Source organism: Megalobrama amblycephala, linkage group LG17, assembly GCF_018812025.1.
Source record: "Megalobrama amblycephala isolate DHTTF-2021 linkage group LG17, ASM1881202v1, whole genome shotgun sequence".
Taxonomy (NCBI): Eukaryota; Metazoa; Chordata; class Actinopteri; order Cypriniformes; family Xenocyprididae; genus Megalobrama; species Megalobrama amblycephala.
This window is the reverse complement of record NC_063060.1, coordinates 7,930,688-7,947,536: the sequence shown is the minus strand read 5'-3', so window position 1 is coordinate 7,947,536 and position 16,849 is coordinate 7,930,688. Positions and strand designations below refer to the sequence as shown.

General features: G+C 42.6%; 1 protein-coding gene across 1 annotated transcript; it reads left to right on the top strand.

Annotated features, from left to right (window-relative positions):
- Window positions 1–4,815: 4,815 nt before the first annotated feature.
- On the top strand, window positions 4,816–8,875 carry LOC125251188 (NACHT, LRR and PYD domains-containing protein 1 homolog). The gene is made up of 3 exons (XM_048164153.1): window positions 4,816–4,883; window positions 4,988–5,236; window positions 7,168–8,875. Exons 1-3 carry the CDS (start codon window positions 4,859–4,861, stop codon window positions 8,850–8,852), a joined length of 1,959 nt encoding a protein of 652 aa, XP_048020110.1. The 5' UTR covers window positions 4,816–4,858; the 3' UTR covers window positions 8,853–8,875.
- Window positions 8,876–16,849: the final 7,974 nt, after the last annotated feature.

The window sequence follows — 16,849 nt, the reverse complement described above, 5'->3', positions numbered from 1 at the left end:
TTTGTTTACACTGTTCTTTTTATTTATTATTTTATAACTGGCATTAAACATTTTTACCTGACAAATAAATTAGTATATTTGATTATTCTTTATTTATCTCTAGAAAGTTACAAGGTGTCTGATGCAGCAGATCAATGCTCAGTGTAAGAACATAAGGCTTGTGATCTGAATGAAGGCAGCAGGCTCTTAATCTAGTACCTTTAGATTTCTGTCTTTCTCCTCATTTGCATGATTGTGCAGCTAAGTAGAACTCCCTTTTACTTATGAACAAGGTTAACCTCAAGCTATGTGTGAATTTGTGTGTGAATGGTTATAATCTTTTGCAGAAGTGAATAAAATAAAAATACAGATGGCCTTTATCAATACAGCATCCATAGCGGGACATTTAGCAATTCTATATAGCCCTATCCATGGGTTTCATGTGACGTCACTGTATTTTATCGCCGCCATGTTTGTGTCCGATCACAGCTGCGCACCCTGTTGAATTCTATGGTGACAGCAGCCACAACTACCACAACAATGCCAACGAAACACTCTCAGAAGGTTCACAACAAATTTACAATATGTCTGGGATATGTGGTGCTGTTAGCCATTTTAACAGTTGTCAGAACTACAAATTTATTTGATCCCAAAGGAGTTAGATCGGCGGAATTATTGGCTTCATTCAGAAAGGACCACACCACTGGCAGCCAATGCACAACATTAATAACTGCTGGGACTGTAATTTACTTAACATTATAACAAGAACACTATTGTAATAAAATGTTGTGAATTCGCTATGTTGTTGTTTCAACGTGTTGTTGTGGGAAGAGCGCGTCTACTGAAGTTAAACATTGATTACATAACTTAGTTCAAGCTTCACTTGTGCATTTGCGTCATTTTGTGCAGATAAAACTCGTAATATTAAATTTATTAAGTATAAATATCTGATTAATATCATAAAGGATGTTTCGTTGAGGTAAATAACCTGCAGAGCCCATGATCATCAATAGCTTCTGTGCGAGCGCTCAAAAAGTAAGGCAAAACATTAAAGCGGAACTCAGCAAGATTTGCGAAGCTCCCCCTACAGGTTCCTTCAGTGAATCACACTGTCGTAAATACTCCAAACGCAGCTCTGGACTACAACGACTACAATGCTCACCAGCGCAGTAGTTTTGCAAATACAGTACAAGAAATCTCGATAGAGGTGGGTAATTTTCGAAATTAATTGACAACAAGCTTGGACCCCCTTGTGTGCCCCCTAAATGTGGAGTGTGAAATAATTTTTACAATTTTAATAATTCTTTATAATTTTTAAATTAATTTAATTTTTTTTTTTTTTTTTTGCGATCGTTTTTTACATCCGTAGACAATGGCAACACGGAACAGAAATGTAACTAGGGATGGGTACCGAAAACTGGTATTATATTGGCCCTGAGGCTAAATTATGAAAGACCAGTGTATTGATAAGTTCTGACGTTAACGGTTCTGCTATCGGTACTGGAGAAATTATGAAGAAAATACACGTTCATTTATTATTGCTATAAAGACATTATCTTGCAAATTCTATCTTGCCAGAGTCGCCAACTGAGTCTGTATGCAATAATATTAGGACATTTGTCTATGATGCATTTTTGCTTTCGTAATCCAGAAGAGAGGAGCTACAGCGCGCGCAGCCGCTCACATGAAAGCACTGTTTAATGGTGACGAGGGAGGAGAGAACTAAACAACTAAACGTCTGCTTTCACTTTAGGCCTGTGATATTAAGCTAATTATTAAGCTGAATATAGTTAGCTTTAATAGGCATCAATCTATTCATTTATAGGCTACTGTGAAAACCATGCAGTGTTATTTTACATTTGGTTACATTACTTAGATTTCTTTTATAAGCTAGGCCTATTACTTACCTAAACACATGAACAAATGGAAGCACTTTATTTCATTTGTATCTTTGTTTTATTGTATTTGTATTTGTCAGTTTGTTTTAATTTGTTTCTTTGTTCATGTTCTTACTGTATCTTAAATAAAAGACCAAAAATGCCGGACATATAATATAAAGCAAAGTTAATTCAGATCTTTTTATATATAATATTATATTATATTATATTATATTATATTATATTATATTATATTATATTATATATAAACAAAAAGTACCAATAAGAATACTGTTAAAGCACCGGATCGATAAGCAGTATCGGTAAGAGTAGTAATACCGTTAAAACCTTAACGATACCCAGTGCAGAAAATGATATGTCAACAATAAGGTCTAAATGTAACTGGCCCCTCTAACAGTACAACTGTTCTGACTAAAATTTAATTTTGAAATGTCTTTTTTGTACTTTTTTATTATTTTTTATTATTTTAATTGGATGTAAAGAAGAATAGTTCTTCTTGTTAAGAAAAATAGTCTTGTCCAGTACTAGGACATGAGTAGCCTACATTTGACAGAATCAGGAGCCCGATCACACGAAAATGCGTATCAATAGTACGAGTGTGTAATCTCGTAGAATATGACAAAATGAATTTTGGCGTGCATATGGTAGGCCTACGCCGTTTTTCGCGTGCATATGATACGCACTTTAAGGCCACCCCCACCTCCTACCGAAGAGCGTGTCATATACACTCCATAAAGTGCGTATCATATGCACGCGAAAAACTGCGTAGGCTACCATTTGCACGACAAAACTCATTTTGGCGTATATATTCTATGAGATTACACACTCGTACTATTGATACGCATTATAATGTGATCGTGCTGGAATCTGTCAGTTATTTCTCAATACACTGTGAAGCCTACAATGTACAGTCATTGGCAAGACAAAGACTAGTTTTAACTGAGGTAAATGTAAGACAAAAACTGTTAGTGCTGATGTACTGAGTCATGCATTAAAATGATCTGTTTCAAAAATGAAAACGATAACCATATTTTAACAAAAACAAAGATAAAAACAATAAATTAAAAGTAAAAGTGAGGACCGCTCGAAATGTCACTTCTCTGTTTTTTCTGCATTATTCCGGATGTTTCTAAATTCCTGTGGTTAAACCACCACGTCACCACCAGATGGTGGAAAATATGATGGTCACACACCCTTATTACACTCACAGAAACCGTTATTCCAACATGACGTTCCTTTGGATTTAAATGAAGGAATTCCATTGGTTAGACACGATGTCAAATCACGGTAAGAGTCGAAAGTTTGCAGTCTACAGAGTTTGAAAGTGTTCTCACACATCTTGTGTGTTTAATTTTTACTTTGTATTGAAGTTCAAACTGATATAAATATAAAGAATATAAATATAAACCGTGGAAGTGTATTAACCAAAATGAAAATAAGAAATTATTTTATAAACACTAATAAGTTGTATTAGCCTATTAATAAAGTTACCTATTTCACTGTGCCTCTTTTGTTCAATCCATTTCCTGCGAATGGACTAAATTCATTATCAGTAGGCATATTCATTATGAACGACTACACTAAAAGAAAGAAAAAAATAGCAGGCTCACAATCCATGTTTTTGAAATAATTTTTAGAAATGTTTGATAATCTATTAACCTAGCATGAAATGAAAATTGAAAACATAAAATGTTTGTATTGACAATGTCTTTTTTCAGCATTTCCCCATTTACTCATAATTCAAAACCTGTATAACTTTCTTTCTTCGGTGGAACACGATAAAATAAGATATTTTGAAGAATGTTGCTAACCAAACAGATGTTTGATGATCTGTTTAGCAAAATATAACAAGATTTAAAAACAAAATGTTTTTATCACCAATATGTTTGTTCCAAAATTTTAAATTTTCATTGCAATATTTTTTATTATTCACTAAAACTTAAAATTTAGGTGTGTCCTACATTTTGTCATACAACTTGAATTTCACATGATTTCCCTCCTTAAAAAAGACACATTCTACATTTATGGCAAATATACAATAGGCAACATTTATCAGTAACTATGAACCATCATTTTGTCCCTGACTGAGTGTCAGCTTAATTTTGGCAATATTTGTATCTTTGTTTCCTGTTCTTGCTTAGTGTTTTATTATTCCACTTTTAAAATCCATTATTAAAGTTCCCCCAAAAATAAAGATTCTGTCAGTTTACACAGTACCAAACTACAAAAGCCATAAAAGTACCATAAAAGTGGTCTGTGTTACTTGTTTGTCTTCAGAAAGCCCTTTTCTTCTTCTTCTTCTTCTTCTTCTTCTTCTTTTTTTTGAGCCTGTTAGATAGTCACATGAAGAATTATGGCTTTAAAATGGTATGATGTAAATGTCAGAAATATATATATATATATATATATTTTTTTTTTTTTTTTTTGCACAAACTATTCTTTTAATCACAAATCTATGTTGTAAATGTTTAGAAAATGCTTGAAACTTCCAATAATTTGAATGTCTACATGGAAATAATTTCTTTGTCTTCTTCTCCAGGGGTCCGGTATGTGGACAGGCACAGGTCTGAGCTCATCCAGAGGGTTCAGAGGGTGATGGCAGTGTCACGCAAGCTACTGTCAATGAACATGATCAATGTGGAGACATATTCACAGATCAGGAGAGCAGGAACCAAACAGGACAGAATGAGAAGGCTTTATGTAGCACTGGATGAAGGAGGACATGAAGTTAAATCTGCATTTTATTCTGCACTGGAGGAGTGTGAATTTCATCTCTGTTTAATAGGTAAAGATGTTACAGAAAATAATCTATTCAGAAGTTTACAAAATATCGAAAGCAATGTGCATATAAACCTTTTAGAACACATACTTGTTATACTTAACACCCTGAAATATCTATATTCTCTCCTTCTCTCCTTACTACAATAGATGATGATGATATTGATGATGATGATATTTATGATGATGGTCGTTTTTTGGAAATGACTTCATTCCTGGAAAGGAAGTGTAAGTGCTTCATTACTGATCTCCATTGTACATACAAATGCTTAAACATTAAATCATTTGGAGAAAACAAGGTAATAATAATTCATTCATGTCGTATTTTCCAGATAACAGGTTTTTAGCTAATCACAGGTCTGAGCTCATCCGGAGGGCTGCAATAGTGATGCCAATAGTGGATGAGCTGTCGGCACAACACAAGCTCAATGATCAGACATATGCATGGATCAGGAGAGCACCGACCAATCAGGAGCAAATGACAGAGCTTTATAAAGCCCTGGATGAAGGAGGAGATGATGTGAAATCTGCCTTTTACTTTGCTCTGAGGAAGTATGAACCACACCTGTTCTGTTACCTGGGTAAATAATCTAAAAGTATCATGTGCCATGACAATGCGCCATATCAATTAGAAAAGGCAGTTATTTGCAAAAAAAATCTGTCTGTCATTATATCTATCTCTCTGTCTGTCGGTCTGTCAGTTAATTTTTTTTTTGTCTCTCTAAACCTTTTTCAAAACATTTAAACAAGGCATAATTGAGCCAACATTCAAAGTTTGTCTTGACAACTTTTGCTTTTCTAGTTGAAAATTACAGTTGAAATCATTATGAATTTCTTTGAATTTTTATATAAATTTTCTTTTTTCTTTCTTACATTCAAATTCGAATTGCAACTCTGCAATTCATGCCACCTCAATTCATGTTGAAATATTCAATTGTGATTTAAAAATAATTTAAAAACCAGTTCTGAATGGCTTGCATTAAGAATTAAGTTGCATTAAGATAATACGGACCACTTCTCTGAGCTTACAGTTTTTCTCAATCACTTTGGCATTTTTTGGAAGTTTTAACATTCTCTAAACTGTAAGTTCAATTGTCACAGCTGTTTGCTGGAACATTTCAAAACATTTAATTATTGCTTCAAAACCTAGTTGTTGTGCTTGTAATGAAGGGAGACTCAGGCAGGGGATCCAAATGCAGCGTTTTATTAAAGGTGAGCGTGGTCATACAAGCAGGGTCAAACAGGAGCAAACAGGTACAGCAGAGGGTAGACAGAAACGTAATCCAGATACAGGCAGAGGTCAGGACTGGCAGATATCACTCATAGGTCGGTATACAAAGCAAGGGTCAGGACAGGCAGCAACGGGTCAATAAACAGGAAACAGGCAGGATTGGTAACAATAAACAGGCAGAATAAACACAGGGAAACGCTCAGAAATGTCACACAGGGTAAACAAGACTTCACGATCAGGAGGTGTGTGTGTGAGTCATTTATAGTCCAGATAACAAGCATCAGGTGTATGTGGCAGATGATGATTGGAGTGGAGTGTGTGCATGTGACTGGCAGGGAGGATTATGGGAAATGTAGTCCGGGAACTGGCAGGAACAGACGGTGATCGTGACAGTGCTAGTAAACTGGCCAATGGCACCAAAATAAAGTGTTTTTGTTATTGTGTGAGTCACACTGATCAAAGTTTATTTTTTTTTTCACCATGGGAATATTTATATACAAATTTCATGTTTTTTTCTACTTTTTGTTTTTGTTGACTAATTGCTTTCTATACAATACAAGAATGTTTTGTCTGTGTATCAGACTGATCATTTTAAGTACAGATTCAGACAGTAGGTAAAATTGACTAGGGAAAGTCAATATAGTACAAACACACACACACACAAAAAATGAACATTTATATTTTTACAGTACATTTATTTTTGCAGAAATGTGTTACATGTAAACTGAAGATTCTCAGTTGCTTGTTCATTTTTACACACTATTATGTCTTTCCCTATCACATATCTTCTTACATATCTTCCTATTGCTCATCCATGACAAAAATTTTCAGTTTACACATTTCTACAAAGGTAAATGAACTGTATAAATACAAATGTATTTGTACAGTACTGATAAAGCTGCTGTTGTTCAGAGTTGTGATGTTCCTCCATGTTCAAAAATGGTAGTGACTGTGCTGTCAGCAACTATATATATATATATATATAAGTTGTGAAGAGTTTGACAGTTTCACTGAGAATCAACTCATCAGTTTTGATTAAGCCATGTGCATTTAGATATTGTGCAAATTGTAGACAATTGTACTTACTCTTTTGCACATGTGCTGTAACACATGCAATTTGCTTAAATCAATAAGAAATTCAAATCTGATGTGAACAAGAAACTAATTGTTCAGAGATTGTTTTGAAAAAAAAAAGTCTCATATGAGAATTGAGCCAAATCAACTGAGAAAAATTAATATCTTCAGCCATGAAAATCAATGATTATTTTATGTTTCCTTTAGAGCACAACCCTGAGATTCTTCAGTACAAGTCTTCAGTCATTGAGAAATATAAGTTTGTGACAGAGTATAACCTTCCATCTGATGAACGTGTGGAAATGGCCGCCCGTTACACTGAACCAGTGATCATTCAGAAGAGCAAAGAGCAGGCTGAGAAATACTATCGTGAACATGTGAAGTCTGTGGATGCTTCATCTCAACTGTTATCAAATGACAAGAATCACAGCATCAGAATAGACCAGCTGTTCAGTCCTGACAGTGATGGAAACGCCCCGAAAACTGTTATTCTCAGTGGTGATTCTGGAAGAGGTAAATCCTTCATGTTACAGAAGATCATGTTGGACTGGGCTTCTGGAGAACTTTACTCTGAAATGTTTGAAGTAGTTTTTCTATTGAATTGTGAAGAGCTGAAGTTTATTTCTTATGAGATGAGCTTATTTAAGCTCCTGAGCTGGAGTTGCAGTTTAACATCAGATCAGATCTCAGGGATATTAGAGTTAACACCAGAGAAAGTCCTCTTCCTCATTGATGGAATTAATGACTTTTCATTTGATCCACACATTCATACATCACGACCCACTATTGCATCCCATGAAGCACTACCAATGGACACTCTTATGAGTCTGTTGAATGGACAGATCCTATCTGAGTCCTTCCTGCTGGTTACCTTCAGAACAGCTGCTGATCCAGTGATGAATCTCCTAAAGGGACCTCAGCGTTTCACTGAGATCATGGGCTTCTCTGAGAGAGGGGTGCAGGAGTACTTCCACAAGTTCTTTCAGGACGAGCTACTCCTCAGGAAAACATATGAGAGCGTGAAGATAAATGAAAGCCTCATGACTATCTGCTCTGTGCCTTTGCTGTGTTGGATGGTCTGTTTTTGTCTGAAGAAACACTTTACAGATGATGATCATGTGATGGCAGAACTAAAGACAACCACCTCCATATATGTGAACATTGTGTCCACTCTACTGGAGCATCATGGCCAGAGTCAGTCTGTCCTCACCATGCTGAGGAGTCTGGGTCAGCTAGCAGAGGAAGGGATGCTGGATGAAGAAGTCCTTTTTGAAGAGAAGACTGTGTTTGAGACCTTAGAGGCTTATAGTAGCCAGTTCTTGCATAAAGAACTTTGGAATAGAGACTATATAAGGAAAACAGTTCTCAAGTTCATGCACCTCAGCTTTCAGGAGTTCTTCGTTGCTCTTTATTATGTGTTTTTGAATGAAGAAGAGTCCCAGAGGAACATCAGAGACACTCTAGCTGCTGAGAGTGTGAAAGATAGAATATCAAATCCCATTTCTTCAGTTCTGCTGTTCCTCTGTGGTCTCTCTAATGAAGACGCGAACAGTTCTCTCTTTAAAATGCGCAACTGGACTGTTCCTTACATCATAAGAAAAGAGATGGAGAGCACAATCCTTACTCTTCAGGATGATGAAAAGTTACTTGCTCTCCGCTGTCTGTATGAGCTCCATGATGAGGTGTTTGTGAGGAGAGCTTTGGCAGATTGGGTATCCATGGATCTGTCCAACATTTCCCTGAGGAGCACAGACTGTTGGGTGCTGCTGTACTGTCTTCAGTGCTGTCCACACATCAGAGAACTGAACCTCATGTACTGTGATTTAACAGCTGATCAACTCAAGATTCTTCAGCCAGCACTCTGTATGTGTGAGACTCTGAGGTCAGTGTGATGCATGGAGAAACACTTGTTGATTGTAATGTAATTCATGATTGGTTGAAACTCTTCTAAAAATACAAATAATTATTATTTTTACTTATATTGTGACTTGCAAGTGTTTCTGTGGTATATGGGTCAGTGGTATAACAACAACAGCAACAATACTAAAACTGGAAAAATTGTGGTTTTGATTTTTTCATTGTCATTTTTTACATTAAATAAAAAAAGGAAATTTTCAAAATCAAATGAAATCAACACAAGATGAGATCTGTATGTAGAATTATTTTAAACTAGATTTTTAAGAGATTTCTCCTTTATCTTGGACATGCTTATTTGACATTGACCCAAATATCATATTTATGTCATGGCTTAAATGTTTTACTCAGTAAAACATTTAAATTCTAAATGACTTTTGTTTTTGACTCAAGGTTGTCAGTGAAAATCCTTCCAGAAGTTGGAGATTTCATCCAAATTCTTGCTGAATCAAAAATCTTGAAAAAACTGAAGTAATTTTAACAAACACATACTTCCAATACGGCCATATGAAATGTTTTAACAACTAATAAATAATTTAATTTAAATAAATTGTTTAAAAAAGTTATCTGTTCTTCTGACTTGGTAGAGTTCAAGAGGATGAATACAGCGCTGAAAGTCCCAGATGGACACTTGATCTGTCAGTCACTCCTGGAGAAATCTTGTAAGAAAATATTGCACATAAACTATAATTTTCTTAATCAAGAATAATTCATAGAATAATTATATACTTATATAATTTATGTTTTGGAACACAACAGATAACCTTCATAACAAAGGTGCTGTTATCAAATGTTCCTCTCTGTCTCTGTCTGTTTGAGGTTGTCTTTGAGCTCCTCAGAGAAGAATCCATCATTTCCAGCAGTCTTAAACATCAGTCTTACATGTTCACACTCAGAGATATCCAACACTGACTGGACACTCTTCTTACAGACACTCAGCAAGGCAGGAAAACTAGCAGAAGAGTAAGAAAATGTTCATTTTGGCATATATCTCATCAGTAGCTTTACTATTATTTAAAAAAAAAAAAAAACATGTTGTGGTCACATTTTTGAGTATTTTTTGTTGTGGAATATATTTTTTGCAGCATTTCAGCTCTTGAGGATCATGTCAGTTTGCTGTTGTCTTCATTTCACTCTGTGGGTTTGAAGAAGTTGGATCTGAAGGTGTTCAGTCTGAATGAGAGCTGGGCTTCTGGGATCATTTCCCTCGTTGAGACCTGCACCAGTCTACAGGAGATCAGGTAAGAGCATTTGCTGTTATCTATGAAATTGATTTCTGTCATGTTGTGATACCAGGTACAGTAGCCCTTAAAAAGTTAAATGCTTAAGTCACACTGTAGTGGACAGTTGTGTTTGCATTTGATATCAAACTGTAAGACTGGAAGTTTACGCTATTTTGAACCAATAAACGCAACAAAAAGCATTTGAAGGATGATGTGCATAATTCAGTCATCTGACTCCAGTATAATTATTCTGACTCCATTAAAGTTGTCTTGATTCTTCAATAATCACTTTAGCTTAAAAAAAAAAAAAAATACAGCTTTCAACTTTATCAGTGTTAAGTCTTTAAAGCAGGCAAAGTTATTTATTAAGTTACTTGCAGGCAGTAGAATGGAACAACATACGGTGTGTAGAAAAACTTAGCTGTAACCATCAATGCACTGCTGTGCAGAAGAGGCAGGGTAAAAGCCTTTCGTCTAGTATGAAGTTACTCACTAGTGTGCGGGAGTGGTAGATTGGCAGCCTTTCTCCCAGATCAGCAGTTACCTTTCCTTCTTATACGTTGAGCAAAGCATTGTGAAACATGAGTGGAATACAAACACCAAAACCAACTGACAGGAAATAAGATAAGGCAAATGGGTGATGATCAAGAGGGGAGAAAAACATTAATATAGGCCTATATCCCTATATTGTAAATTAATATCTCTATTAGGTTAACCACAATTCTATTCAGCTCATAAGCTGTCAGATGAGACCAAACATGACAGTTACATGTTTGAACACACAAATAGATAAATCATATGATGAAAGCATGTGTGTCCTTTTAAAGCAAATTGTACAGATGTATGTAAAAAGTGCAAGCGAATTTTTCTTTTTGTTGAACAGAGAATCAAACACGTCAAACTACAAATCAATATGCTGCAATTACACATTATATATTTATCATAAATAATAGTTTAAACTATCTGTTACTAAATATAATAAAAGAATTCAGTGTTTTGCTATGAAAGCAGTGCAAAACATTTTAATAGTAGGATAGGGGAAGCAACATTAAAGTTAACGATAACTAAAGCATTAGCATAGGCAAAGTTTGGTTCCATAAGTTACATGCCAAAAACATAAGAAATGTGGTGCAACAAGGTTTATTGGTGTACCAAAAGTGTAGGAAGTGTAATATAACTTCAGTAGTGGGAAAAGCCAAAAAACAAACAAACAAAACGGTAACACTTTACAATAAGGTTCATTAGTTAACTACATTAGTTAACAAACTAATAATGAAAAGAATGTATTAATCTTTGTTCATGTTAATTTCAACATTTACCAATACTGTGGCAGGGTGAAGAAACACACGACAAGTGGGTTGCGGTGAAAGTCCCCGGAGGGTGGATTTTATTAGGAAAACCCAATTTAGGTAGTGCAGTAAGGTGACGTGCTGTTCCTTCAATCTCCGTGGCTGTGAGAAGGAGTGCCGTGGGTGCTCCTGTGGTTGGGCAGACGGGTCACACGCTTGACTCTGGCAAAGGGAGAACAGACAAAGGTTAGCTGCACGTCTCTTGGAGAGTAGTTCTCACCATACAGCCAGTGTGTGCCGCTTTTATAGGGAGCAGCAGATTTGGAACACCTGTGACCGGTCTGCTGGTCATGAGGGTGAACAGGTGATTCCTCTTTGTTCCCAGGGCGACGCTGATGAGTGCCCGGGACACGCGTCACACTCCCCCTCCCTAAGCGTCGTCCTGGTCCTGTGCAAAATGGGGAGAACAAGGGTGGGTGGGAGGTGATACCTGACAGACCCGCGAAAGCTGCCCACGTTCGAGAGAGTCCGTCCGCGTTGGCATTGGCCGTCCCCGCCCGGTGTCGTACGGTGAAGTGGAAATCCTGGAGCGCCAGGAACCACCGAGTCACCCGGGCATTGGTGTCTTTTGCCCGGGCCATCCACTGTAACGGGGCGTGGTCTGTGACGAGGGTGAAGTGGCGTCCTAGCAGGTAGTACCTGAGCTCCAGGACAGCCCACTTGACGGCCAACGCTTCCTTCTCTACCGTGGCGTAACGTCGTTCGGCAGGGGTCAGCTTTCGGCTGATGTATACCACTGGGTGTTCCTCCCCGTCCACAACCTGGGAAAGGACAGCTCCCATCCCGGCATCGGAGGCGTCCGTCTGCAAAAGGAAGGGACAGTTAAAGTCGGGGGCCCGCAGCACGGGCTCGGTGGTCAGCGCTGTCTTTACTTGCTGAAACGCTCGATCCTCTTCTGGTCCCCAGCGCACTACTTCTGGCTGTCCCTTCCTAGTTAGGTCTGTCAGGGGTGCAGCTATGGAGGAGAAGTTGGGAATAAAACAGCGGTAATAGCCTGCCAACCCCAAGAATGCCCGTACCTGAGTTTTAGAGGTTGGTTGTGGTGCTGAGAGGATTGCAGCTACTTTTTCTTCTTGTGGCCGGATAGTCCCTCGACCGACCCGGTATCCCAGGTACCGGGCTTCTGATAAGGCGAGGTGGCATTTGCGGGGGTTGGCAGTCAGTCCAGCCCGTCGTAGCTCCAACAGCACCCTCCGGAGCCGCTCGAGATGGCTCTCCCAAGTCTCCGAGTGTATGACGACATCGTCCAGGTATGCCGCCGCGTAAGTCTGGTGGGGCCGCAGTAAGATGTCCATGAGTCGCTGGAATGTAGCTGGAGCCCCGTGCAGCCCGAAGGGGAGAACCCGGTAATGCCAGTGGCCACTGGGCGTTGAGAAGGCGGTCTTGGCTTTGGCCTCTTCGGTCAATGGCACCTGCCAGTACCCTTTTGTTAAGTCGAGGGTGGAAATGAACCGGGCTCTCCCTAAGCGGTCCAGTAACTCATCGACGCGGGGCATGGGGTAGCCATCGAACTCAGAGACTTCGTTTAGGCGGCGAAAGTCATTACAGAACCGGAGAGTGCCATCGGGCTTTGGGACCATGACGATTGGGCTGGACCAGGGGCTGCGCGATGGTTCAATAACTCCCAACTTCAACATCTCCTGCACCTCTTTTTCGATTGCGTGTCGCCGAGCCTCAGGCACACGATAGGGCCGCTGCCGCACCACTACCCCTGGTGGAGTCCGGATGTCATGCTGTAGGATGGTTGTTTGCCCGGGCGTGGGGCAGAACACATCAGAAAACTGACTGACCAGATGTTGCAGATCGGTCTTCTGGGCAGCCGAGAGGTGGGGGCTAACATCAACAACCACGGGGGTCACGTTGGCAAGGGCAGAGAGCTGGTCTCGTGTTCCGATCCAGCGCTTCAGGAGATTCACATGATACAGCTGCTCCTCTCTCCGACGGCCAGGTTGGCGGACCCTGTAGGTGACGGGACCCACCCTCTCGATCACCGTGTATGGTCCCTGCCAGGAAGCGAGGAATTTGCAGGCCGAGGTGGGTACCAGAACCATCACGTGGTCGCCTGGGTTGAACTCCCGCGGTTGGGCTGCCCGATTGAAGTGTCGCTGCTGGGCTTGCTGGGCTTTCGTCAGGTGCTCCCGGACTAACGGCATTACTCTGTCGACCCTTTCCCTCATGGCACGGACGTGTTCAATGGTCGAGCGGTGAGCCGTTGTGGGCTGATGTTCCCAGGCCTCTCTAGCCACGTCAAGGAGGCCTCGCGGTTGGCGGCCGAACAGTAGCTCAAATGGGGTGAAGCCAGTGGACGCCTGCGGCACTTCTCGGATGCCGAATAGCACATACGGGATCATCTGGTCCCAGTCCCGCCGATCTTCGGCGGCCACTCGGCGGAGCATCTGTTTGAGCGTCTGGTTAAACCGCTCGACCAATCCGTCCGTTTGGGGGTGGTAGACTGAAGTTCGGAGCTGTTTCACCTTTAGGAGACGGCAGAGTTCGGCCATCAGCCGGGACATGAACGGCGTGCCCTGGTCAGTCAGTATCTCTGCAGGTATGCCGACCCGACTGCAAAGGAGAAATAGCTCCTGAGCTATGGCTTTGGCCGTGGCTTTGCGAAGTGGGATGGCTTCGGGGTACCGGGTGGCATAATCCACGATGACGAGGATGTGTTCGTGCCCCCTGGCGGATTTCGGCAGCGGCCCTACGAGATCCATCCCGACTCGCTCGAAGGGCACCTCAATGATGGGCAACGGTATGAGCGGACTGGGGGGAGGAGTTTGGGGCGAAGTTCGTTGGCAGGTGGAACACGCCTGGCAAAATCTTTTCACCTCAGCTTCCAGTCCCGGCCAGTGAAAACGATCCCTGATTCTCTGCGCTGTGTTTTGAGCCCCCAGGTGGCCAGCCATCGGGTGAGCGTGAGCAAGTTCCAGGATCACTGCCGTTTTCGTACGCGGGACTACTAAGAGTGGTTTTTCCTCCCCCCTCCGTGGCGCAACGCAGTATAGCAGGCCGTTTCGGACGACGAAGTGAGGGGTCGGATGGGGAGGCGGCCGTACTTCTTTTCCATCTATCTCTCTCACCTGGCCCCAACAATGCTTGAGGCGATCGTCTTCTAGCTGTTCTTTGGCGAACGCGGCCCCCCCGTCACCTGTTGGAACAGATCATAGAAGAGATTAGAGTTACGGGGGGTGGACTCACCATCTCGTGCACTGTCAGAGGTCAGCAGCGCAGGGCAGCGCGGAGAGGGCCGCTTCGGTCGTCGGCGGCGGCGGTTCCCGGCTTGTCTATCCGGCTGGGTGGCGGCGGAGAGCAGCGGCTCAAAGCCTGGCCAATCTCGGCCGAGCAGCACTGGCACGGGGAGCTCCTTAACGATGCCCACCTCCACTGGCCAAGTCCCTTGCGACGCCGAGATGTTCACCCGTCGTGTGGGCACGTAGTGAGTGTCGCCATGAACACAGGTGATAGGAAGGAGGGTCTTGGACTCAGTGCGTGGCGGCAGAACTGAAGGTTGCACTAGGCTGACCGCACTGCCAGAGTCGAGGAGGGCTTGGAAGGGGCGGCCATTCAGCTTCACCTCCGCTCGCGGCGCCGCTTTTGATGGGGCGCGGTGTACTGCGCAGCCTGCCAGCCATGCTCGCGGGGGCTCCGTAGGCATAGGTTCGTCGCGGGGCTCAGGAACCGCCGGCCTGCTTACTGCGCGCGTGGCGCCCTCCGGCGTGCGTCGCTCCTGGACCACCCTCCGGGGAAAAGGCGGCGCCCTCTCCCCAGCCTCTCGGTGTTGGGCGGCCTCCGCCAGCTCGATGGCCTCGACAAGCTCTGTGACGCTCTGGGGGTTCCGCATGCCAGCCGCCTGCCTGAGTGGTCGGGGAAGGGTACGGAGGAGTTTATCTATTATTACCCGCTCGGCGACCTGAGCCGCGGTAGGGTTGGTGGACAACAACCAGTGGTGAGCGAGACGTGTGAGCTCGGCAGCTTGGGCACGCGCCGGCACCCGGCTTCGGTATTCCCAATCGTGGAAACGTTGTGCCGCACATATTGGGGAAAGGCCCACGCGCCCCAAGATCTCTCTTTTGAGCTCATCATATGACGCTGCCAGGGTTGGGTCCATCATGAAATATGCACGCTGTGCCTCGCCAGTGAGCAGGGGAGCCAGTATCCGTGCCCAGTCCTCAGGTGGCCAGACTTCCCGGGCGGCGATGGCTTCAAACATTTGTAGAAAGTTCTCTACGTCGTCGTTCGCCGTCATCTTAGGCAGGAGTTGAGTGGCCTGTACTCGGGGGTCTGGCAACGGAACCTGTTGGGCGGCGGCTCCACGGAGCGCAGAGAGCTCCCGTTCGGTTTCCCCTTGCCGCGCAGCCATGTGCTCCATGATTTGCTGCTGCCGGATGCTCACCTCGGTTAAATGCTTCAGCAGCTCTTCCATGCTGAAAGAGGGAGGGAGGGCAGCCGCCTGGGAGAGGGAAAAAAAAAACAGGAAAAAAGTGATTTTCTTTTTTTTTTTTTTTTTTTTTTTTTTTTTTTTTTTTTTTTTTTGCGGTGAAGTGTCTGTGTTTCTTCAGTGGGCTGCCCGCATTCTCCACCACTGTGGCAGGGTGAAGAAACACACGACAAGTGGGTTGCGGTGAAAGTCCCCGGAGGGTGGATTTTATTAGGAAAACCCAATTTAGGTAGTGCAGTAAGGTGACGTGCTGTTCCTTCAATCTCCGTGGCTGTGAGAAGGAGTGCCGTGGGTGCTCCTGTGGTTGGGCAGACGGGTCACACGCTTGACTCTGGCAAAGGGAGAACAGACAAAGGTTAGCTGCACGTCTCTTGGAGAGTAGTTCTCACCATACAGCCAGTGTGTGCCGCTTTTATAGGGAGCAGCAGATTTGGAACACCTGTGACCGATCTGCTGGTCATGAGGGTGAACAGGTGATTCCTCTTTGTTCCCAGGGCGACGCTGATGAGTGCCCGGGACACGCGTCACAATATCAGGGTGAAGAAACACACGACAAGTGGGTTGCGGTGAAAGTCCCCGGAGGGTGGATTTTATTAGGAAAACCCAATTTAGGTAGTGCAGTAAGGTGACGTGCTGTTCCTTCAATCTCCGTGGCTGTGAGAAGGAGTGCCGTGGGTGCTCCTGTGGTTGGGCAGACGGGTCACACGCTTGACTCTGGCAAAGGGAGAACAGACAAAGGTTAGCTGCACGTCTCTTGGAGAGTAGTTCTCACCATACAGCCAGTGTGTGCCGCTTTTATAGGGAGCAGCAGATTTGGAACACCTGTGACCGATCTGCTGGTCATGAGGGTGAACAGGTGATTCCTCTTTGTTCCCAGGGCGACGCTGATGAGTGCCCGGGACACGCGTCACACTCCCCCTCCCTAAGCGTCGTCCTGGTCCTGTGCAAAATGGGGAGAACAAGGGTGG

What these genes read in the sequence shown, in the direction of transcription:
- LOC125251188 (XM_048164153.1), top strand. Translation starts at nt 4,859, where the DNA reads ATGACTTCATTCCTGGAAAGGAAGT. An exon ending in TTCATTCCTGGAAAGGAAGT is followed by an intron (nt 4,884 to 4,987) that starts GTAAGTGCTTCA and finishes CGTATTTTCCAG; the next exon opens with ATAACAGGTTTTTAGCTAAT. An exon ending in ACACCTGTTCTGTTACCTGG is followed by an intron (nt 5,237 to 7,167) that starts GTAAATAATCTA and finishes TGTTTCCTTTAG; the next exon opens with AGCACAACCCTGAGATTCTT.